Below are 24,538 nucleotides of genomic sequence, written 5' to 3'. Positions count from 1 at the left end.
ATTTTGAGAAATCATTTGTTTTTGTGCTTTACCCATGTTCAATTTTGCTTTAAGGAATAGCTCTTGGGCGTCTCTTATAATTTCTTCCGGGTTAACAATATTATTCTGGTTGAACAATATTTCATTTGGAGTATATTTAGTTGAAGAGTGTACAGAGTTGTTATATAATGCAACGGATAATTTTACAATTGATTTTGTACCCATTCCTCTGAATTTGTGCTTGTTGGTATTAAAAATTTCTATTATAGTAGAATGTGTACGCTCTATTTGTCCATTCGATTCTGACGAAGCGGCGTAATGAATTTGTGCTCCTAGCTGGCTAAGGAAATTTCTTAGTTGAATTGATTGAAAAGTGGTTTCATGGTCGGTGACAATTTCTCTGGGTACTCCAAAGGAGCTGAAATATTTTCCTAGTGCTTTCTGCACATGTACAAGATTTTTCGATTTCAAAACTATTAACTGTAAATGTTTAGAGAATGAATCTATTAGAGATAAGAAGCTGCATTTATCCATGATGAATATGTCCATGTGGACTCTATCTAATGGTTTTTCTGTTATTGGCCTGGGTGAAATTTTTATGTTAAATGGTCTGCGTTCATATTTGTGAGTATTGCATATTTCACATGAGTTTATAAAGGTTCTGATTTTTGAGTAAATATTTGGAAAAAAATATGATCTTTTAATTTTGGCTTCGACTTCAGTTATACCTCGGTGAGCTCTATTGTGTTCATTTATTATTATTTGATTCTGTCTTTCTTCATTTTGCACGTCTTCGACCATATTGTTAGTAAAAACGAAATGACCTTTTTGATTGAAGTTTTTTTTAAAGGACTCCTGTACCGTCTGGATAAGATTTTCTGGTGCCATAAGGGCTGTTTGTCTACCATTGTGGAAGGTTTTCAAAAGATGTGTGATATTTTCTTTTGTGTAGGTTTTCTGAGATACTATTGTTCTATGGTAGTTCTGGAAAAGGGTTTCTTGGATAATAGTATCTATACGGGAATAACGGAATATTATCTGATTTTTGAAATAATTTAAAGGGCGTTCCGTGAAATGAATATAGTTATTAGCTGAATCATCAGCTGAGTGAACAGTTTGGGAATCAAGGGAATCATGGGATTCAGGGGAGTTATTGGCAATGGAATCTGCATCATCTTCAAGATCTTCGGAACCTGAAAAATAAGGAATTTCATCATTATTGGTTTCATTAATATTTACTTCAACAGGCATTCTGCTTAGTGCATCTGCTACTACATTTGATTTGCCTTCTCTGTACTTGACTTCGTAGTCATAATCTTCCAGATCTAGGCGCCATCGCAAAATTTTTTGATTTTTCTCTGAACTTTTAATAAAAGTCAGAGGTTTATGGTCAGTTACTAAAGTAAATTTAGTCCCGTAAAGATATGGTCTGAATTTATTCACGGCCCATATGATTGCCAGCGCTTCCTTTTCGTTGGTAGCGTATCTGGTTTCTGCATCGTTTAGTGTTCTGGATGCAAAGGCGATTGGGCGTTCTATATTGTCTTGTATCTGAGATAGAACTGCACCTAATGCATATCCTGAAGCATCTGTTGTTACGATGAAAGGCTTATCAAACTGGGGATAGACTAAAACTTGATCTGTGGCAATTATCCCTTTGAGCGTATCAAATGCTGTGTGATACGATGAATCATTTATATTGATTGATGAATCTTTCTTGAGATATTTGGTCATAGGTCTAGTTATTTTTGAAAAATCCTTAATAAATCTTCTGTAATAACCTACTAAACCCAGAAACTGTTTAATCTCTTTCTGCGTTTTTGGTAGAGGCCACTTCAGAATTTTATCTATTTTTTCGGGGTTAGGTTTGACACCTTCATTTGAAATTATATGCCCTAGAAATTCGGTCTCTCGCTTGAGAAATTCACACTTATCGAGTTGGATTTTTAAGTTGAAATCCGATAAGCGTTTCAGGATAAGGCTAAGATTTTCTAAATGGTCTTTTAGATTATATCCGATAATAATTATGTCATCAAGATAGACATAACATTTGGTGCCGATATAATCTCCTAGGATATTGTTCATTGCTCTCTGGAATGTAGCAGGAGCATTCTTTAGGCCAAAGGGCATTCTCGTGAATTCAAAATGTCCTTTGTCCGTTGAAAAAGCTGTTTTTTCTATGTGGGCAGGATCCATCGGGATTTGATGGAAACCAGACTTTAAGTCGATCGTTGTGAAGTACGATGACTTTCCGAGGCTATCCAGAATATCCTCTATTTGAGGCATAGGGTATCTGTCGTCAATAGTGAGCTCGTTCAGCTTCCTATAATCTATTACGACGCGTACCTTTCTTTTGCCTGACGCGTCAAGTTTTTTCGGTACTACCCATATCGGTGAAGAGTATGGGCTTTTCGAAGGCCTAATGATGCCATTGTCTAGCATTTCTTCAATTTGCTGTTGGATATCGCCTTTAAAGTGGTGTGGGTAGCGATAGTTTTTTGTATAAATGGGGGAATCGTTTGTTGTTATAATTTTATGTTTTGTAGCTGACGTACATGAAAGTTTTTCTCCTTTCTTTTGGATCACTTCTTGGTGTTTGAAGAGAGTGCAAAGCAGTTCTTGTTTCTCTAGTTTCGAAAGATGATTTGTTCTAATTATAGACTCTATATCATTTTTGGAAATATGTTGAGAGTCAATCTTTTCTGGGAGAATTGTTTCAAAATTGTTTACTGTCAGTTGAAGTTTTGGAAGATTTTCTATGTTTTTGGTTGCAGAAATAACATGGATGGTCGATTTATTATTATGTGCTTTATATAGTCCTGGTTGAATGAAAACTTTTTTATGAAGTTTTTGGTATGTGGGTACCAACCAGTCTCCGTTGTTCATTGTATCGATAGTTATGAAATGATTGTAAAGTTTTTTTGCAGGGCAGAATTTTGAATATGAAAATTGTTTATCCCTTAACGTAATGGTTTCATTCTCATAGTTGATTTGTGCTTTAAGTTTTGCAAGGGATTCTGACCCCAGAATTCCATCAAAGAAATAATGAAATTTCATTACGTAAAATTGCAAAGGTTTAAACGTATTTCCGAAAAGATCGAGTTCTCCTTTCGAAGTGACGTTGTTGACTCCGCAAACATTACTGATTTGTGTATTCGGTACGGTTTTAACGGATTCTATTATGTTTGGTGAAATAATATTTTTGTTTGCCCCAGTATCGATTAATATTTTTAGCTGCTTTTTTGTTTTAGGATGATTCAGTTTCAAATATGGGAGGTAATTTAGGTTGTTTTTTGTGTGGGGTTGACCAAGTGAAAATTTAGATCTAGATCTACTTCTTCATCAGATTCAGTTTCTGAATTTAAATGTGATTGAGTTTCCTCTTCTTCCGTTACATGATTATTTATGGTTAACCGACTCCGAGTAGTTTTTGTGTCCATTGGTTCAGTTGTATCTTTATGTTCGGTTTTTATAAAAGGTTTCTTATTTTGATTGAAATTTGATGATCCTTGGGATTTATTTTCAAATATTTTGTTTTTGTTGAATTTTTGGTCTTGATTCAGGTTTCGAGCTACAACTTGTTTGGATTTGAATTTGCATAAGAATGCGTATGCATCCTCAATATCCTTTGGTCGTGCAGCTTGTGCATAACCAAAGTACGGTTCTGAGAGTCCAGATATAAAGGCTGCTAGCGCATCCTCTTCAATGAACTCGTTAATGGCGTCCCAATGATTTTTGTATGTATCTTTTTGTTTTGCTAGAGTCTTAATATTTTGAATTATTTCTTTGGACTTTTTGTAGTAAATATGGATAGACATATCTTCGGTCATTTTACAATGCCATAATTGGCTCTTGTATGTTGACAATTCGTGTCTATCTCCCAACGCGTTCGTCAATATTTCTTTTAAATCTTCAAATTTGTCCGGATTTCCGGCTAAGCAAAGAATGTCTTTTGCTTTGCCTTGGACTTTATTAGATACCGCAGTAAAGTACATTCTAAACTGCTGAGCTGATACATGTGGTTTTAATACATTAAGGGTTTCTTCTGCTGTTTCCAGCCACGAACTTAATTGTTTTCTATTGCCGTCAAATATGGGGATCATTTTGATCGGGTCTGGAATTTTGAATAGCTGGTCGATGTCACTTATAGGTTGATGTGCGATAACGTTTTCTTGAGTTTGATTTGTTTGCGTTTGAATTTGACTGAAATACGTGGCATGTTCTGTTTGTTGTTTTGCCAGTGCCTCCATCATCTGCATCATCGTTTGCAGTTTGGCATTGACTTCTTCCATATTGTTGTTGTCGTTTAGAGAAAGGATTTCTAGTGAAGGGATGTTCTTTATTGGAATATGTGCTAAGTCTCCCGAATCGGTAGACTCAGAGCTGTCTGAATCTGAAGACACGCACGCGCTGTTTCTAATTTTAGATAACAAGTGGTGAGTTTGCTTCAGACTGTTTCTTACTTTATGCTCCTTTGGCATGACATGCACTTAGAAGATAAAAGCAAGCTATAGTTTTGTTTGTTTGAGCCGTACGATCTCTCGGAACTCGTATGACTCCCGAAATGTAATTCTCTTAGAACTTCACAATTTCGGTTGGAGGGGAAGCTCTCTTAGAACTCTTCTCACTCCAGGGGTTTAGCAAATTTTAATTTCTTAATGAGTTCGAGCCTTTCTCTTAGAACGGGCTTCAAACTCACGGAAAAATAAAACGCCAACCTAGGCGATGTTTTCACTTTCACTCGTATTTCGGTGTGGAATAGAGGATAAAGAAAAAAAACACTCACCTTGCAATCGTTGTGCGTGGGTTCTCTCGACGTCCAACTTCACGCGGTGGAACCTCAACTCCGCTGCACCCTCGATGTTAGCGAATGCTTTCGCGGGTTCACTTCGATTCTGGCTGGTAGACCAGAGTCACTACACTGTTTTTCGCGAAATTGTTTTTCGAGCACTGCACGGCTGCGCCAATCCTGGGTTTGCTGGCGGTTCGGGCTTTTTAAAAAACACTTAACTGATTTTCCTCACTAAATCACTTTATTACTTAAGCCGAAACGCAATGAAACACGGATAAAAATAAACTGAACACCGGTCACGGTCAGTCCGGTGGTTTTGTAGAATTGAACTGCTGACCTAGCAATTCCGGCTGTTGGGCATAAAGGTGTTGACGTTGCATAGCACGTGGCAGTGGTCCGATCCAAAGGTGATGACGGTGCATGTGACGTTGCACCTGTGGTGGCTGGTTCATGTCGTGACTATATGTTTTAATCTATGGATGTATGTTTTTGATGTAATTATTCAAGTAAATTCTTAATTGACTTCATTCTTGATGAAAAAAAATATGCTGAAATATGTACGCGTTCTGCCCCCTATGGGCATATTACCCCCAGTTCCCCTACATGGAAGTCATCGTTAGTCTTTCGCCAGGACATTAGACAGTATTTCAATATTATCATGGTTTCTTTATTCACTTGTATGTAAATTTGTTCCAATAACTTTTTCAAAGTTACGGGGTGGACCTGTAAAGTTAGTATTTGGAATAAATATATAATATCTATCTTTTCTTCTGCATGCATCGTTATCTTCCCCACTGCCACACTGAGCTCAACGCGTCCTTCGCAGAGCACCAGTTCTCGACTGAGGTCTTACATGCTCGACCTAGTTTTTTTTCTTATAGATCCTCTCCCTCGGACAATAAAAACATGCAACGAGTATAAACTGTGTTAGAAGTTGTTTTACACCGTAGAATACACAATCTGTTTGATTTCCGCTTCATTTTGTTCCAACTTGTTTGTTCAAAATTTCCTATTCATCTGGTTCGCGACCATACATAAAACATTCAATCTCTGACAAAATAATACTGCTGTACAATCGATTCTATCCTTATAACTATATCCTCATGCATACCAAATGCGCTCCGAAAAATAATATTGTTCATCTTTTGGTATCGCGAACACATTTTTCCGCCGTTATTCAAGAAATCTATTCAGCTTATCTAATAGAAAATGCTAATTTTGATTCGAATGGCAGTGTTGATCGTAGAGATTGGTTACTGTTTAAAAAATCCGTTTGTCTTACAATTTTGTATTTATATTATTTGGCAGCATCCTTGTTTATTTTCGTCAGACTTACATATAAAATATACTGTACACTTAAGTAGGGGCTGCTCCACATTTTCAGTGCCATTGGATTGTGAATAGTTCAATGTTTCGTGTGGCGAACGTGGGAAAACATTTGTTCCTTTTCCATCATTTTTGAGTTATTGTCTGTGGACGGTGATTTGTTTTTTTTTTAACTTTTGAGATTTTCCGTTTTTATTCATTTTAGTTTGAACTGTATGTTGAGCTTCATCGTACACTTTTTGCTTGTTTGATTGCTGGAAAAAATCTTGTTGGGGTGGAAAGTACGACAGCCTAGGTGATGTTGATTTTATTCTAGTCTTCCATGCCAGGATAAAGGTTTCCACCCAAAGTGGGCTGGAAAGCTCCCCTCAAATATCGCGTGCAAGTGGTTGCACGCAACATGCTTGGCGTGCAGCCATACTGGATTTCGTGATGAATTTGACTAGAATTTACCGCTTGCACTTGCATCAAAAGAGGAGGAACTTTACAGACTGGATAAATGGAAAGCTCCGCATAATCAAATCATGTTAAATTGCGTGATTCTTATCCTTTCATTCAAAATAATGCACTAACTAGTTCGAAATTTCACGTGTTCATCAGATTATCAGACATTCTGATTCAGAATGTTAACAGACAGGCGGGTAGACATTCCAAGCAGTGGGTAGGGCAGACGTTTGTAAGCCATAGAAGTCGATGAAGAGAATCTGGACAGTACAAAGAATCAATCACTTTTCGGTATACACCCGATTCTGTTTTTGCACGGGGGATGCGTACCGTGCAAAAAAAAATTTCAGTTCAAAATTTCAAAAGCCGTGCAACACCATTTCTCGACGTTTCATGCAAAAATAAGGTTTTGGCGGAAAAATGGAAACTTTTTTTGCACAGCGTGTAAAAAAAATCCGTGCAAAAACAGAATCGGGTGTAACTGTTTTTTTTATGGGATCTGACGTTACCACAAGACAGAGGTAGCTTAATTTATCAAGATTATTATTGATAAGATCAACTTCATTGGTGAAACATATTATGTCAACCTTATGTCCTTTTAGAACCATTTCAAATTCCCAAGTTCTACTAAGATATACCCGCTTCTTCCACACCCATTGGGATTTAATTAATACCATCTATTGATTTCTAATAACCCTGGACCAATCCCATTCCCTAAATAATCACTTATGACCTTCGGAAGGGAAATAAGCTATTTCAGAGGTGAACTGGAAAAGAGCTAAGACAGACCTGCTGAACGTTTTTGAACTGTGGGCTTTATCTTAAAAATAATATTGCGCGGCGGACCAAAACTTTTCAAATTTTTTGAACGGATAAGAAAAACCAAATTTCTTTTGGGAAATTTGGGGGGATACCGTTTTGTTTTATTTTTGAAACACCCTCATAAGAAATTAATTAACTCATTACGCGTGGTAAAGATGGACAAATTATGGGTGAAATTGAGCGTCAATTTACCCTCATAAGGATTCGTTAAGAATCCCACACAATACTCTATAATGATCTTTCGAAGAAGTTGCGATCAACATTATGTCAAAAAATAATTCAATCGTCGATAAAAATCCCGCTCCAAATTTCATACTAGAAACACGTAAAAGATGTTACAAGAATCCTACTGAGAATTTTGTCACAATCTCATACACCATAATTTGATTTTTTTTTTCTAGGATAGCCTCAAGAGCTCCATTATTAAACCCTATCTGTAATCTATGAGATATTTGTCAAGAATTTTATATGGATCCTATTAAGAGTTCGTTAAAAAATCTACCCAGAAATATGTGGAAACCTTGCCCAGAATTTTGTGACATTCAGTGTCAATCCTTTTGTGTTTCAAACGGAAGTCCTATGATTCCTGTGAGAATCTTTGGCTTTCAGTGGCAATATTGTGGGAATTCTGTGAGAGTTATATTGAAATACTGTGCAAATGTTATGGAGATACTGCGGAAGCAGTACATTGGGAATCTCACGTGAAAGCAGGGGTCGTTATGAATATCCTGTACAAATCCGCTTTGAGCTTAGGAAATCATGAAAAAAGAATGGGAAAGTATTTCTGAACGACACCAGTGGAAATACTTTGGGAATCATGTTAAAAATTCATAAGAGTTATGATCACGTGAGAATTTTCTGAGCTCGTTCAGCGAAACCTTCACGAATTCTGTGAGAATTGTGTAGAAATACTGTGGGAATTGTGAGAACCCGTGTATTTTCAATGAGGATCCTGGTTCAATTCAGATGGAAATTCTGTGAGAATCCAGTGGATATTATTTGAGAATCCTGTTGAAACACTGTTGAAATCCTGTTGGATTCCTATTGGAATTATGTGAGAAACTTTCAAGATTCCTGTGGGAATAAATACTAAAATAAATTTTCGACAAAATATTACTAAGTATATTCGTGTAAATTTTATGTGGATATTTTATGTATCCCGGAACAATTTGATATTAACGATCCTGTAGTAAAATAGAAGAGGAAAATATGTGTATGTGTTGTGCATGTGCGAAATAAACAAATCCGTTTAATTTTTAATATTTTCAGTGCATATGACCCACTGTGTACTGTATAAAAATGTGATCGTAGATTTCAATTTGAATGACGATTTTCGTATTCTCTTATCATATTGCGATACTCCAGAAATAATCATGATGGGTTCCGAATTCCTTCTTTAAATTCCCACAGGAACTATTCCCGTACACACATAGTAAGCCATGTGTTTGTGGCACTTTTCAATAACCTTGGTCTACATGGTTACAGATGGTATATATTAATTTTTAAACTTCTCAGATCACATCTCCCGTTTTAGACTTTTTTCTATAATTTTATTAGATATACATTTTAGCCATCTTTTGAATAGACTTGAGGAAGTTTCGCCTTCAAAATTATAATTCAATCAGTCCTATTTAACATTCGTTCCGTTTGGCCCCCTTTTGCTGTGAATAAGCAAGCTAACGATGAATGGCGGAGAGTATAAATTAGCTCTATGATTCGGTGCAAGTTGGTACTGTCTCAATGGATCTGTCTTCAAGCAAATAGTTCCGGGTGCCTTAAATAAAGTAAAATTATTGCAATTAACTAAAAATAAACGATAAATATTAGACAATAAAGTTCCCAGTTTAACGATTTCTAACTACAAAACAAATAATAAAAAATGTTGACAGACCAGTCAACAATTTCAGATTACCGCTTACTTAGATCAAATCATAAAATCAGTAGACAATAAACATCAAAATGAATCACCCCCTTCAGTTTTATAGCTAGTGTAAATTTCTTTAAACAAAAACTAGCAAAATTTCAAGTACCGTAAGGCGGGATGACATTGGCCCATAAGGGTAACTTTGGGCCAATATTTTTACAGCAAGCTAATGCCAGAACAATGAAAAAAATGTGTCAAGCTTAGAGAATACGTGATAAATAGCCAATAGATGGTCATACATTAGTTTTTTGACGTTCCTGCTAGCCATAAGATGCATCGAAAGAGGCGGTCAATGTCACCCCCTAGGCCCAATGTCACCCCGCACGGCGGTACCTAAAGGTTTACCTGAAAAGATTCTTGGAGGATTTTTTACAAGAATTCTGGTATAATTGCTTTTAAAATTCATGTCAGATTCATCTTTATCAAAATTCTCTTCGAAGAATATATAAATTTATTCATGTAAGAAATGCTAATGTGAAGGAATTAAATGAAATGCATATGTCAAATCTAACAGTTGTGTATGAAGAATTCATATTCCCATACGTCTCTAACTGCCCATGGCAAAACTGCCACCAATTGATTTTTCAATGTTTACTTTGTCCACTGTGATAGAAAACATAGGTAGGATGTTTTTTATAATGTTAGATGCCATGAGGAATCTTAAAACAATAATATAAAACGGTTGTGTATGTTGTCAAAAAGTTACCGTTTTTGCGTGAAATTCTCAAATACAATTTGGGTAATTTCTTAGATATCAAAATACATTCTATTAAAGTGTTTTCGATTTTTTAGACAAATTAGTATCTAAAGCCACTTTCAATATGGAAAATTCTGATAATTGGTAAAGTCGATTATGTGGTATAAACCTGAAAAGTTACCGAAGGATGTAGTGCATTACAGGCCTAAATGCTTTTCTAGATACACTCGGGAGCCCAGTTTTTCCGCAAAAAAAACTCGACGTTGAATGTCGTCCGAAAATTTAATGGAAACGTAGAAAAGACTGGATGCCTTTAGCAGCAGTAGAGAAGATGCAATCGACTCTGAGCCATACACAAACTACTAAAAAAAATGTATGCCAATTTTCATTATAAAATATATGCACTTATATCGCCTCCATTTATTTACGTATGAGGCCTTTTGACGACATCTTATACGAATTTTTGTGCTTATAAGCATAGTATAAGACAAAAAGTGACTTCGTTATACATGTATTCTGGTTGTCTGAGTACCGTTTTGTCTCAAATTCCGAACACTCGGTTTTTGTATGGCGATGTGGTTGAAATGTTTCGTTGAAATATGTTATCAAATTACTAGGAAATGGCAGTCAATTACAATTCATTTTAATAATCTTCAAATCTACTTTATACCACGGGAGTAGTGATGATTCTCTAGTTCGAGACCAGTATAACTAGCTTAGATAAATCCATTTGTGAAATTATTCATTCGAATGCGATTTATTCGTGCTGTTCGGAATTTGAATCAAGGTGTTCGGAATATGAGACAGATTGAACACAGTGTTCGGCATTTGAATCAAAATGATGTTCTATACTTTCACTTAAACTCAATACTGAACAATTTTAAATAAACCTTTTTATTGGCTCATCCAACACCTAACAGTTGGACTTTGCGAAGTAATTCAAATTTTTACAAATACGAGCAAATTTATGCGCATCAGATACATTTGAAGTCACTGTTGGCCTTAAGTGTTCGGAATATGAGTCAAAACGGTATTAATGATTGGCATGAAGAATACGTTTAACAGTACTTATTAGGAGACCAATGCGCATAATATGCAATTCGCAGAATGCTTGTACAGACTGCTGAGAAGCTGATCTACGCTACAAATTTGGGACAGACGTTGACCATATACACGGGAGTGTATATGATAGTGCACTTCCCCAATTATTAATTTCGAATTGTTTTCTATTTAAAACAAGTAGAAGAATGATAGTTTTCCGCTTTTCAGAAATAACCTAGGCTGCCAAACGATTCCACCCGTTCTGTTTGCTCTCTATGAATGCCCCATTTGTCGCGTAATTTATCTAACCTATTTTTTTACAATAAATTATTACCAATTTATCCTATGAGTAAAAAGTATTCTTTCAAGTATCACACTGGTTCGGATTTCCATTATCGCTAGTAGTAGGTAAAATTTATATCGATCGCCGGATAATCGAATGTCTCGAAAATTAGCTTAACTTTGAGCGCTCTTCCATCACTGATAGAAATTCAATTAATGGACCTTTTTGACTAATTAAACATCTCTGAGTAAGCACTTTCCAGAAACTGGAACACAAAACGAGAAGAACGAGGAAGTGAACTGATCTAAGCACTGTTCCTAACTCTAAAGCCGCCTCCCGACTGCTCACGGCGGCTTGGTTTTATCTTTGAGACTAGAAACGGTTGCCTGAGGATTGCTCCCGTGAAGGATGGCATAGAAGGGGGCGGGAGACATGTTTTGCTGCTGCGATTGCTGTTGCTGGGCACCTTCGGCACTGGTTCCGGTTCCTGCCGCTTCCACATCCACATCGCAAATGGCGGGTTCACTGTGACACGACGAGGGACTGGAGCGGGCTTCGGCCGTGTCGTCGTCCAGCTGAATACTGCTATCGGCTGCCGACGGAATCGTGGGCAAGAAACGTACACCCAATCGGGGCGGTGAACAGGACAGCTCCTGTGAATCATCCTGAACGGCTGACTGCCGCACGAGACGGGGCTTTCCACCTGGGATTGATTGGCGTGCGCCACCTGGGTGAGAGGAGAGAGGGAAGAGGTGGAAAAGAAGATTATTCGATGAGATAGATTATCTTTTTTTGAAAGCATGAGGCATTGATCGATGTCTTCTCTTCTAATTATTTTAAATTTGCGATGTGAATTGCGAGACTAATGGATCGCTAATTGAACAATGTCATTAATGCATCTCCAATGTGCTACATATAGGGGGAGATCCCCCAGTACCGGACACTTAAGCCACTAAATTCATAATTCGAAAAATATTGGTAACATGTGCTCGTGTTACCCATTTATGATAAATATTATCATTGTTATAGTGTACAAAAATAAATTTGATAATATAAATATGAATTTTGACATTGCATTTTGATGATGTATTTTAGAACCAAATTGATCGATCTTGAAAGGTGGCACCCAATACCGGACACGATCCGGAAATGCCTCGAATTATGTGAATTTGAATATCATTGAATGTGTTTACTATAGGAATAGTACATAATTGCCAATTCAATGCATTTGCAACATTTACAAGAACAATTTGAGTTTTTCTTAGTTTGCCATCAAAAACCTCTTTCATATATGAAGAAAAATAGCACATTTTACGATGTTGTTCTGAATGTTCATTCTTCTTAATTTTATTGCATGTTCGATACCAGGATCGACGAAATCCATGAAAAATGAATGTATTTTGAGACACTGGTGCAATAATTACAAAGATATCATATAACAAATCAAGCTGTCCGAAACTGGGGGACAGGAAGCGTTCAACCAAAATTGTAATTTGTCCATATTTAGTTCAATTTTGGTACAAAATACATTCATACTATCAAATAAGGATTAGGTTCGAACATGCTTGCGTGATTCAATTTTTTTTTTCATATCCTAAATAATTACTAAATAGGCTCAAAATTAAAGCAAAACGTCAAATTTTTCAAAGTTTTCAAACTTTTTTACTTTTTTAAAAAGGCATGCATATCTCAAGGATGTGTTATTCTACGCAAACATTACTCTCCATAATAGCTTCTTCTTCTACTAATACACCATCTTAATTGTACCATGATTTCTCATCTTTTCGACTTTGTCCGGTATTGGGTGCTGTCCGGCACTGGGGGACCTCCCCCTACAGAATTATTTAGACACTTCGTCTTGCCATCAAGTAGGCTGTTGAGAACCGCTATTAATCGTCTCATACAAAATGACAGTTCTGTTCACTCTCGTTTTTTCGACCTTCCCGGTGAATATCTTAGGATTTTCATACACACAAACACGACGGAACCCTTGACGAACAAAACGGAGAAGAAATCATCCGAATCCGTTGACCCGTTCGTAAGCCATTTCGTGACATACAAACACCATTCCATTTTTATTTATATATATATATATATATATATATATATATATATATATATATATATATATATATATATATATATATATAGATATAGATAGATAATATACAGAATTATTTAGACACTAGTGGTCCCGGCAAACTTCGTCTTGCCATCAAGTAGGCTGTTCAAAAACGCTATGAATCGTCCCATACAAAACGAAAGTTCCTTTCACGTTCATTTTTCCAACTTTCCCGGGGAATATCCTGGGATTTTTATGCACACAAACACGTCGGAACACTGGACGAACAAAACGAAAATATAATCATTTAAATCTGTTGACCCGTTCGGAAGCCATTTCGTGACATACACGGTGTTCAATAAGTTCGAATACAAGTTTTCATCATTGCGTAGGTATGCGCCATGTACATATTCTGCATTGGTATTGGTGTCAGCTTTAGCTTCATTCATACGCTACCGAATGTGCACGGTGTTGACATTCTGTTAGTTGTTGTTCGTTTGTTACGCGCGATGAAAGAGTATCGGGACTTCGTAATAAGCCATTTTATAAGACGTTTCAGGTCATATGTTTTTTGTTTGTTTACCAGCTTTGAAACTTTCTGGCGGGCCCATCTATTTACGTTTCTTCTAGCGCCACATTTGGGAGGAGCTAATTCATTAATGGCATGCAACAAGCTTCTCAATCTTCCCCAGTAAAATTAAAATTAACAGGCAGGGAAGAATTATTTATTTTTGCTACTGGTCAGATATGTAACCGCGTAGAAAAATAGCCAGAAAGAGACGAAAACGTCATCATCAACAAAAATGTTACCAGCGCCATTCACATATCATGCTAGTTTTTAAAACAATAACAATGAGCGGCCCTCCAGAAAACGTCAACCGAATGTCTCGTAAAATGGCTTATTAAGCGTTTTTTGAACGGTGAGCGACCCGGCGATATATTTCGGCTGCTGAAATCGCATGGGGTCAAGCGGAACTTTGTCTACACGACCATCAGGCGATACCGGGAGACGTCCTCGACCAATGACCGTGCGAGATCCGGTCGGCCGCGTTCAGCGAGGACGCCACGGGTCATCAAGATCGTGAGGGAGCGAATTCGGCGCAAAAAGAACCGCTCAATCCGGAAAACGGCTGCAGATCTCAACGTTTCCATTGGAACCGCTCACACCATACTCATCAAGGACCTTGGTTTCAGGCCTTACAAAAAACGTAAGGTCCATGGCGTTTCGGAGGCTACCAGCAAAAAGCGGTTGGATCGAGCTAAGAGGATCCTCTCTCGGCACGCTGGTCAGGAGTTTGTTTTTTCGGACGAGAAACTGTTCGTGCTGCAGCAGCCGCACAATGTGCAAAATGACCGGGTGTGGGCGCCATCGAGGGACAGCATTCCTGAATCCAATATAAACATCCCTCGGTTCCAAAGTGCCGCGTCGGTGATGGTTTGGGGGGCAGTATGCAAACGTGGTAAGCTACCCTTGGTGTTTATTGAAAAAAACGTCAAAATCAACGCGGCGTACTACAAAACTGAGGTTTTGGAAAAGGTTGTTGTCCCCAGTCTCCGAAGCCTCTACGGCGATGAGCACTACGTGTTCCAGCAGGACGGTGCACCAGCCCATACGGCAAATGTGGTTCAAGCCTGGTGTCGGGAAAATTTAACCGACTTTCTGGACAAAACTTTGTGGCCTCCCAGCTCCCCGGACTTGAATCCTCTCGACTTTTTTGTTTGGTCCTATATGATGGCGAAGCTGAACGAATACAAGGTCAGCACTTTGGACCATTTCAAGACGGTAATTCTCAAAATCTGGGACGAAATGCCCATGCAGTCCGTGCGTGCCGCTTGCGACGCGTTCGAGAAACGTTTGAAGCTCGTTAAGGAGTACAAAGGGGGGGTCATTCCAAGAGAAATGTTGTAAACGTTCCTTGTAAACATAGCTTTCAATAACATAAATCCAAAAAATAAAAAAACATGTTTTCATTTTTTAACAAATTTTGAAAGTGTATCCGAACTTATTGAACACCGTGTACAAACACTATTCCATTTTTATTTATATAGAAGATAGATATATATATATATATATATATATATATATATATATATATATATATATATATATATATATATATATATATATATATATATATATATATATATATATATATATATATATATATATATATATATATATATATATATATATATATATATATATATAGATATTTCACCGATTGTTTGGGCAAATCAGAAGTTAATACTCAGTGTGCATCATACCTTCGTGCTGTGTGTACACGATTTAGTTTAATTTCAAACTACCTAAAGCAATAAAACATTACTTCTCAGTGATAAAAAACCGTACTTTTAAGTGCTAAAATAAAAAAAGTACTTTTCATTACTACTTTTTTTACTTTTGATCCGTTTGCGATCCTTGTTAGGACCTGTGCCTTCGATTTTTCGTTGGGTCCGTTAGCGAAAGCTAGCGGTGGTAATCCTTCTTGGACACAGTCTTGGGGAAAATCCTCTCGAAGGTCACGTCTTCTTTCGTTTATTCACTAAACATGGTTGCAACTACAAACAAAAGGAAGGGTGATTCTCTGAATTCACAACTTCCTTCCAAAAAAGTGCGATTTCAAACTGTCACTAAACGTGGCAAGAATGAAAGAAAGGACGTTTCCCCGGAATGAGAACTTTATTCGAAGGGCGAAATGGCTAATGTTAATAATTGCATCGAAATGAGCTCTCTCAAGTGACTATAAGTCACCTGAAGAGATCAAAAATGGAATGAATGATTTACGTGGATTTTCCTCAGTCCAAGTAATCATTATGAAAAAGAGAACCCAATCTGGTATTGTTTGGAAAGGGCTTTTTCAAGAATATTATTTCTGTCCTGTGAAGGAAGATACCGATTGTTTGTATGCGCTAATTGCGGGGGCAACCATAAGTCTAACTTTTGGGATTGCTCCTCGCGTGGATGAATCGTCGAGGCTCATATCAGGCAGATGAACCGTAATGTTTCTCGTTTCCGTAATTATCCTGATAGAGTCTCGAACAATGCTCATTTTTCAGTTAACGAATGTTTGATTAAGAATCATACCCATTAGGTTGATTATAATCATGATCATTCACAAACTAATTATCTTTCGTCGGTTAGCCATTAGAATCTTTTAATTTCGAATGGACCTACCCAAGCAAATTCGTATGCCGATATTGTAGCACGCAGTTACACATCCTCATCTTCAAATTGTCTTCCAACGGATAACCGTTCTAATTGTTTCAATACATATGGAAAACACCGGCCGCCACAGGAAACTCCTATTACATCTCTTTATTAACCTTCGGGCTGTTGCGCTGTTGTACTTTGTACAACAGTTGTGATTTTTATGCTATCATTTTGCAACAAAGATATCTATCGAAACCAAACCAAAATGTATTCCTCAAGAATCTTCTAAAGAACAATACTCGACAATTTTTATTTACAGTATGGCCCGGTAAAATCAACAAATGTACATGGAAGTCGCATAATAATGAACGCACGATATAAGGTTCGAGTGAACCACAGTTTGCAATCGGTATATCTCAAAATCCAAATAATATAGAAACTTGGGGTCTTTATTAAAATTGTTCTGGAGGTGAAGCGCTATCTGATGGTACCTCATTTGATTCGGAAATTGACCGCTAGGTGGCATTAGTGAGCATGGAAGTTGTTTAACTTTTGTTTTACAGATATTTCAGGATCCTGACCATTTAGAAGGATGGCGTTTTCAGCAAAGTTGTTTAGTAAGTTAAGGACTATTATTGTTCGAGCTAGTTGATTCAAAAATTTGCCACTAGGCAGCGCTAGTGAGCATGAAACTTTTGTTTGCAGATATTTCAGGAGCCTGATTGAGAAAGATGGTGTTTTCGGCAAAGCAGTTCAGTAGCTCATGGACTATCATTATTTGAGTCAAAAATTAGGACATTTTGCCACCAGGCGGCGCTTATAAGCTTAAAGTTGTTGTTTTGTGGATACCGCAGGATCTTGACTTTTTAGACAGGCACCTTCGGCAAAGTTGTTTAGAAGCTCAGGGACTATCATTATTTTACAAAATCTCGAACTTTAAGGATTAAAACAAGAAAGAATTTGAGCTACTGAACAATTCTGCCGAAGACGCCAACTTTCTAAGTGATCAGGCTCCTGAGATATTTGCGAAAAAAAATTTTATGCTCACTAACGCCGCCTAGCGGCAAAATTTTGAATCAACTAGCTCGAACAATAATGGTTCTTAACTTACTAAACAACTTTGCTGAAGACGCCATCTTTCTAAGTGGTCAGGATCCAGAGATAAGCGAAACACAAGTTACATGGTCACTAGCGCCGCCTAGTGACAAAATCCCGAAATTCTTGGATATAACAATGATAGCCCTTGAGCTACTGAACAATTTTGCCGAAGACATCATCTTTCTAAGTGGTCAGACTCCTGGGATATTCGCAACACCAACGGTGTTGTACTAAGTACATCGCACGACTACTCGCGTTACAAAAATTCGCGCGACGACCGAAAAGTTAACGGATAATCCCAACAAAAAACCATCAGGAAATGAAAATGTAAAATCTACTAACACAATTTTTATCGGATAATATTTTAATGGATCCAAAAACATTTTACTTAAAAATTTTAAATTTAAATGCTCGTTCTTTGAATGGTAAAGAGGACGAAAAGATCTTGCTCTTCATGGACATAGAAAATGCATTCGACAGTGTTTGGCATGCAAATTTAAAAACTGAAGGCAACATTTTTCGACTAATAATATATAATATTTTTACATCAAATCATTGTTTGCGAAGGTCAGGAATTTCTTTGGGAATTCTACCAAAACTCCTTCATGGATTTCATCATGGTTCCACCAGGTGCTCCTCCAGAAATTCAATCAAGATTTTATCTAGTGATTTAACAAGGAATTCCCGTGAGAATTTCTTTAGAAACTTATTCCGATTGTTTACCTGGAATTCCACATGGGATTCCATCAGGAGTTCTTCTAGGGATTTCTTGAAAAGTTTTTCCAGGGATTCCAACAGGAGAACTTCAAAAGTTTCCATCAAAAGTAATTGTGCGGATTCCATCAGGAATTTCTTCAAAGGTTCCACCATGAACTCCATCAGATTTTTCTCAAAGGATTCCATGAGGAGTTTCTACACGATTTCCATCAGTAGTTCCTCTAAGGATCATGAGTAATTCTTGGGAATTTAACACGAGTTCATCCAGGGAGTACTGATAAAGATTCAATCATGAATTCTACGAAGGATTCCATCTGGAGTTCCTTCGAGGTTTTCATCAGGAACCCTTTAGGGATTAGATCGGAAGTTCCTCTAGAGATCCCATCGGAAGTTCATCTGGGGATTCCATCAAGAGTTCCTCCAATGATTTCATCAGGAATTCCTACACGGATTCCTTCAGGAGTTCGGGGATGAACCAGCCTCGGGCTGAATTTCCCCATAATGAAGAGTCGATTAATTAATTAATTCCTTCAGGAGTTCTTCTAGGGATTTCATCAGGAGTTCCTTCAAGAATATCTTTAGGAATGCTTACAAGAATTCCATCAGGAGTTACCCCGAATTCCACCAGAAGCTTCTCTGTGGGTTCAGTCAGGGAGTATTCATTTTTAGGGTTTCCATCAGTGTTCTTCTGGGGATTTAATCAGGAATTCCTATAGGGATTCCGTCAGGAGTACCTTCAAGGCTTTCAACAGAGTTCTTTTGGGGATTTCACTAGGAGTTTCTCCAGGGATTCCATCAAGAGTTCTTTCTGAGATTTCATCTGGAATTCCTCAGGAGATTCTATAAGAAGTCCCTCTATATATTGTATCAGGAGTTCCCCGAGGAATTCCTTCAATATCTTCTTCTTCTTTGCATTAGCGTTCGCACTGGGACAGAGCCTGCTTCTCAGCTTACTGTTCTTTGTGAGCACTTCCACAGATATTAACTGAGAGCTTTCTTTGCCAAAGTTGCCATTTCTGCATTCGTATATCGTGTGGCAGATACGATGATACTCTCCCAAGTAACCATAAGCACTAATAATAAGCCCTTAATCAGCATCATAAATGCGTACATGCATTATAATAGCACCACAAATGCTTACACACCTTATAACAGCACTTCCGATGCATAGAAACCCTATTACAGCATCATTAATGCTTCTAAGCCTGATGCATACGGGCATTAAATAAGCACTATATTGGCTCTATATTCGCATACAGGGCCTGTTTAAATGCCATCCAGTGTTTTGACAGATATACCACGTGCTTTGTGTTTACATATAGTGGTGAGAGGGAGTCAAACATAAGTCTTCTCACTACTACAATTGCAGGTTTTATGACGGGGAAAAGTGGTGGTTTAAATTGGTCACTTTTCTTTCCAATATTATTCATCTTATGTGGGCGAAGGAGCAAAGGAGCAGAACTTCAACAACTCAACAATACAGGTGTCGCAGGTTCGAGACGCAAAATGAGGAATTTCATCATCATAAAACAAGGATCAATATGTGGCAATTTCAAGTCCTCAAAAGGATGAAAACCACCAAAATGAATAAGTCTGATACGGAGAAGTACTATCTCAATAATTTTATTACATTTTGCATACTATTCGAGGTTTCCGTTTTCATTCATTTATTTATTTACCTCGTGTACCAGCTGCTTGGCCGCATACGCGAAAGCTCTCTGGCTGCGTACGCGAAAGCACAAAATATTCGCCCGAAAAACCTGGCGAAAACAACTGAACAGAAGTTCTTCTAGAGATTACAGCAATAGTTCCTCCAAGGATTTCATCGGGAATTCCACCTGGAATTACTACAGGGGTTCTTTAGAAAGTTTTTCAAGGGATTCCATCAAGAGTTCCTTCGGAGATTGCATCTCGAGAATTCCTCTCCGGGGTTCCTCAAGGAATTCCATCAGGATCTTTTCTTGGGATTTTATAAGGAGTTCAACTACGAATATTATCAGGAATCGCTCCAGGGATTTCATAAGGAGTTCTTATAGGGATTCAATCCGGAGTTTCTTCAGAGATTCCATTATGAGTTCCTCAAGGGATTACATCAGAAGTTTTTCTAGAGATTACAGCAGGATTCATCAAGAAGTACTGGAATGAATTGATGGATAAATGCGTTTAGGGACCCTCGGAGAAATTGCTGGTAGATTCTTGAAGTGATTCCTGCAGAAATCCTATAACGAATGCCTTGAAGGGTCCTTTCAGAGATACAAGGAAGAATCTTTGAAGGAAACCCTTATGGAGCTTATAAAAGATTTTTTTGAAGATTCCCTAGAAGAATGCCGGAGGAAACCTCTCAAAAAATGCAAGCGGAATATCTATAAGGGAATTCCTGGTGATATCCCGTGTGGGAAGTTTTGATGAATTTTCTTACAGTATTTCTCGTGGAATCCCTGAAGGCTTCCTGGTGGAACTTCTTGATGCATCCTTTGAGAAATTCTGGGTATAATCATTGTAAGAGTTCCTGGAATCAATCTTTTTCCTGGTGAAAATTCTTGGTGGAATTTTCGTTGGAATTTGTGTATTAATTTCTTGGATGGGATTTTTGAGCAATCTGTTTAAGAATTCCTAGAGGAGTTCCTGGTTGAATAGCAGGAAAAAAATCGGATAGAATCTGTTTAAAAATTCTTGAAGTTTCCCTGCAGGAATTTTTAAATAAATCTCAAACAAATTATGATGTGATTCCTGGGAAATGCGTGATGGAATCCTTGGAACTAACTTCAAGAGGAATTTCTGAAGGAATCTTTGAAGAAATTGTTACAGCAATCTCTGGAGGAATTCTTGGAGGCAGCCTTTGAGTAAGCTCTGAAGAATAACTGAAGAAATTACTTGAGGTTTTTTTTAATTGATCTTCTAAGGAATCAGAAGAGGGAATCCTGAATAATTTGAATAGAAGGAATCTCTAAAAGAATGCTAGTTGAATGTATGCATGAAGGATTTTCCTGTCCTGAGAGTCCTGGTAGAATCCCAGGAAGAATGTTTGATGGAATCCCTAGTATAATCCATATATTGCTGGAAAAACTTCAAAGTAGAAGAACAAGTGGAAACCACTAAAAGCTTCTGGATAGAATGAGCATGAGCATTATTGGCCGCCGCAGTTGCTACTCCGTTATTGCAAGAACAGCTGTACTTACAAAGGGAACCAACACGTGCTCAGGATCTTCAATGTGTAAGTGCTGGTGCTCTCATTATTAATACAAACAATACTGGCGCCGGCTGCGTCCGAATGCAGGTCAATTTGGGAATGGGAGGGAAATGTTGACGTGTTACTTGCTTTATGGAAGCCGAGGACTCCTCTGCACTTCAACAATAAAATACTGGGAGTTTGGATATGGGAAAGGATTTGTTTTGGTAAACGATAAAGATGTAATTTTAAATGAATACGTGAACATATACACGGATAATCGATACCGATGGTGACGTTACTATGCGAACCGGACACGATCCGAATTCCATCGCTTGCCCACAAAGGAGCATGCAACGGATCAAAAAAGTATGGATAGAATGTTTAAAAAAATTCCCATGGCTATTTTAACTCACCAGTAAATACAGTTAATTTGTTTATTTTACGGATTTTTTTTCAGGTAAAATAGTAGATATTCGTAAAATGTCGGTAAAATAATAGATTTCACTGGAAAATCTGTGTTTTTGTTATTTACATTTCAAATTCGGTAATTTACTTCACAGGATACTGTTCAAAGTGTGTATGGTTCAAAATGGGTAACTTTTATAACATGATATAGGAAAACTATTTTAAGAATTTTGGGCCAGGTTAGATACTTCCTGGTGTATTCTCCAAACCCGGATCATCTGGTAAGGTTGGCAATTTCACATCCGCTTTTATATCTATCATGATGTATGTCGCAAGGCAGCTTTGAAAGCAGATGTAAATGTGACAATTTTCACTGGGAAACGGGACAACTCAGTGCGTGTCTAATGTAGCCGAAATCTCTCAAATTATCCCTCTTCGATCTTGTCATGTAAAATCTTTAAGGCTAGCATGTTGCCGGGTACCTTTTAGTGTGGATATAGTTAACTCTCCCTTACTCGATATTGAAGGGACCATCGAGTTAGGTAGGTATCGAGTTACAGAACACAAATCAGTGCAATTGCTATCCAAGGGACCATCGAGTTAGCCATGAAAACCAACTTTTACTATGGTTCTCTAACTCGATACCGAGGTACAGAATATCGAGTAAGGGAGAGTTGACTGTATATGATAAACTGTTTTCACTGAACAACCAGAATTTCGGATGTATTTGTATTGCTAAGCCACATCACTTAATATCTGTAAAGTATAGAAAAACTTTCCCAAAAATACAATAAAGATTGGACTCGGAAAAAAATGCGACACTTGGTTTTGGGTGTAGCTTTTCATCACGTGGGTAAAAAATAATTAAATTTTGGGTAATACTTGTTAAGAGTGTTATGCTTATATGTGCAAAATTTTATCGCGATCTGTTAAGGGGCGATCCATTAATTACGTAAGACAATTTTCGGTGTTTTTCAACCCCCCCTCCCCCCATGGTAAGATTTTTTGTATGAAAATTTATAATAAATTGTATGGCGCGTAAGAAATCTCAGACCCCCCCCCCCCCTACCCCCATGAACCCTTACATAATTAATGGACCGCCCCTAAGTAGTTTTCAAGATGCATTCAAAACAAGAAGAATGGGCGTGATGATCGATTATCCTGGTCAGATGAACAGATGGATCAGCAAAAGGCATGCAATCCACCATTCTACCTGTAGTTTAAGAATAACCCGAATCTTTCTACCCGAGACGTATCCAACAAGGTCAATTCTTCGAATGAAGCGTCTTCTACAAAGTTATTGAACATCTTAAAACGCGTGTTTTTGCTGAACATTGTACCTCTCTATCACTTGAAGTAAAAGAATTATCAATCGAATTCGTATTAATAAGGCTTATTTAGGCTGATACAAATATTAATTTTCTTTTATGTCCGAGACCACTTGAAAGGTACGAGGGGGGGGGATAAAAATAAATAAGGAACAAAAAAATAAAAATAGAAAAAAAGTTATTTTTTCGAATTTTTATTTTGAACGATAGTTGTTCAACTTTTTTCAATCGTCCTCTGGACCATCATTTTACCTGTGTTTTACTTCGAAAATTAAAAAATCCCAACTGATGCCAAAAAATTGATGAATCTTTTTTTTTCTCCCCTTCAAAATTTTCGGATTTTTGAAGGGGGGGGGTGACATAAAAGAAAATTAATATTTGTATCAGCCTTATTTGATCGTAAAAACCCAGGCAAAGACGCTAATAGACAAAAGTTTTTATCAAATGCCGAAAAGGGAGATAGGGTACTTTCATGATTTGTAAGAGTTGTCTGCACCCTTTTACGACGAAGCCAGTTATAGAGGCCTAAACTACCCCTTGAAAAAAGAGTAATAGGGTCCTAAAGACCTGTCCCAATTTTAATGCCAAACGCTTAAGTTTAGGCCAAAAACACATGTTAACTCAATTTTTAAATGTTTTTCTTTTGTTTGTGTCCAAAACACATTTTTTTAGATTTTGCCAAAATCCTCAGCTTAAACTCAAATTTTGGGTGTATTTTGCTTTCCGTGTCCCTTCCGAAATGTCAGATAGGAACAACCCCAGTGTTAAAACTAAAAGCCCTGTGGTGTTTTTGTCGATTAAGCGAACGTCAAACATGATCAAAAGTGTCAAGGTTCGTTTACGGACCCAATTTTAAAATAAAAGTTTAAATATGATGAAGCCGTTATTTGAGCGGGAAAAAATGCTAAAATAGTTGCAGTAACATGTTCTTTCGTGTCATTAAATAAAAACAAGATTTCATTAAACATTTTAGGTTCCAATCCATGAATAACTTTGTTACTCCAAAAGATAGGGTGATGATATGTTAAGCAAAAACACGGGTTTTTTTATGACAAACAACTTTGTAGAAAACACAAAAAATGTTAAAAAATCTTGGAAAAAAGTTATGATAAAAAGTATGATTTTTAGGGGCCATTCACATACAACGGCATATATCTCAACAAGTATAAGAGATAGAAAAATCGTGTTTTCGACAAAGTTGTTTCAAATTGCCAATTCTACAACTTTGCCGAAGTCACCATATGTCTATCTAAATGTTTTGAAAAAATAGTTTTTCTATCTCACTGCACTATGGTCT

At 37.3% G+C, this 24,538-nt stretch overlaps 1 protein-coding gene across 2 annotated transcripts in view; it reads right to left on the bottom strand.

Annotated features, from left to right (window-relative positions):
* Positions 1-11,304: 11,304 nt before the first annotated feature.
* LOC5565389 (leucine-rich repeat-containing G-protein coupled receptor 5) overlaps positions 11,305-24,538 on the bottom strand; it is a 563,747-nt gene continuing 550,513 nt past the window's right edge. For both annotated transcript variants that reach the window (XM_001649692.3, XM_021845321.1), the window contains one exon: positions 11,305-12,035. In XM_001649692.3, coding sequence (XP_001649742.3) covers positions 11,653-12,035 — 383 coding nt within the window. In that variant the 3' untranslated portion in view covers positions 11,305-11,652. The remainder of the gene's footprint in view (positions 12,036-24,538) is intronic.

The sequence above is a fragment of the Aedes aegypti genome, chromosome 2, assembly GCF_002204515.2.
Source record: "Aedes aegypti strain LVP_AGWG chromosome 2, AaegL5.0 Primary Assembly, whole genome shotgun sequence".
Lineage (NCBI taxonomy): Eukaryota > Metazoa > Arthropoda > Insecta > Diptera > Culicidae > Aedes > Aedes aegypti.
Note: the sequence above shows the minus strand (reverse complement) of the source record. Positions and strands in the feature narration are given on the sequence as shown.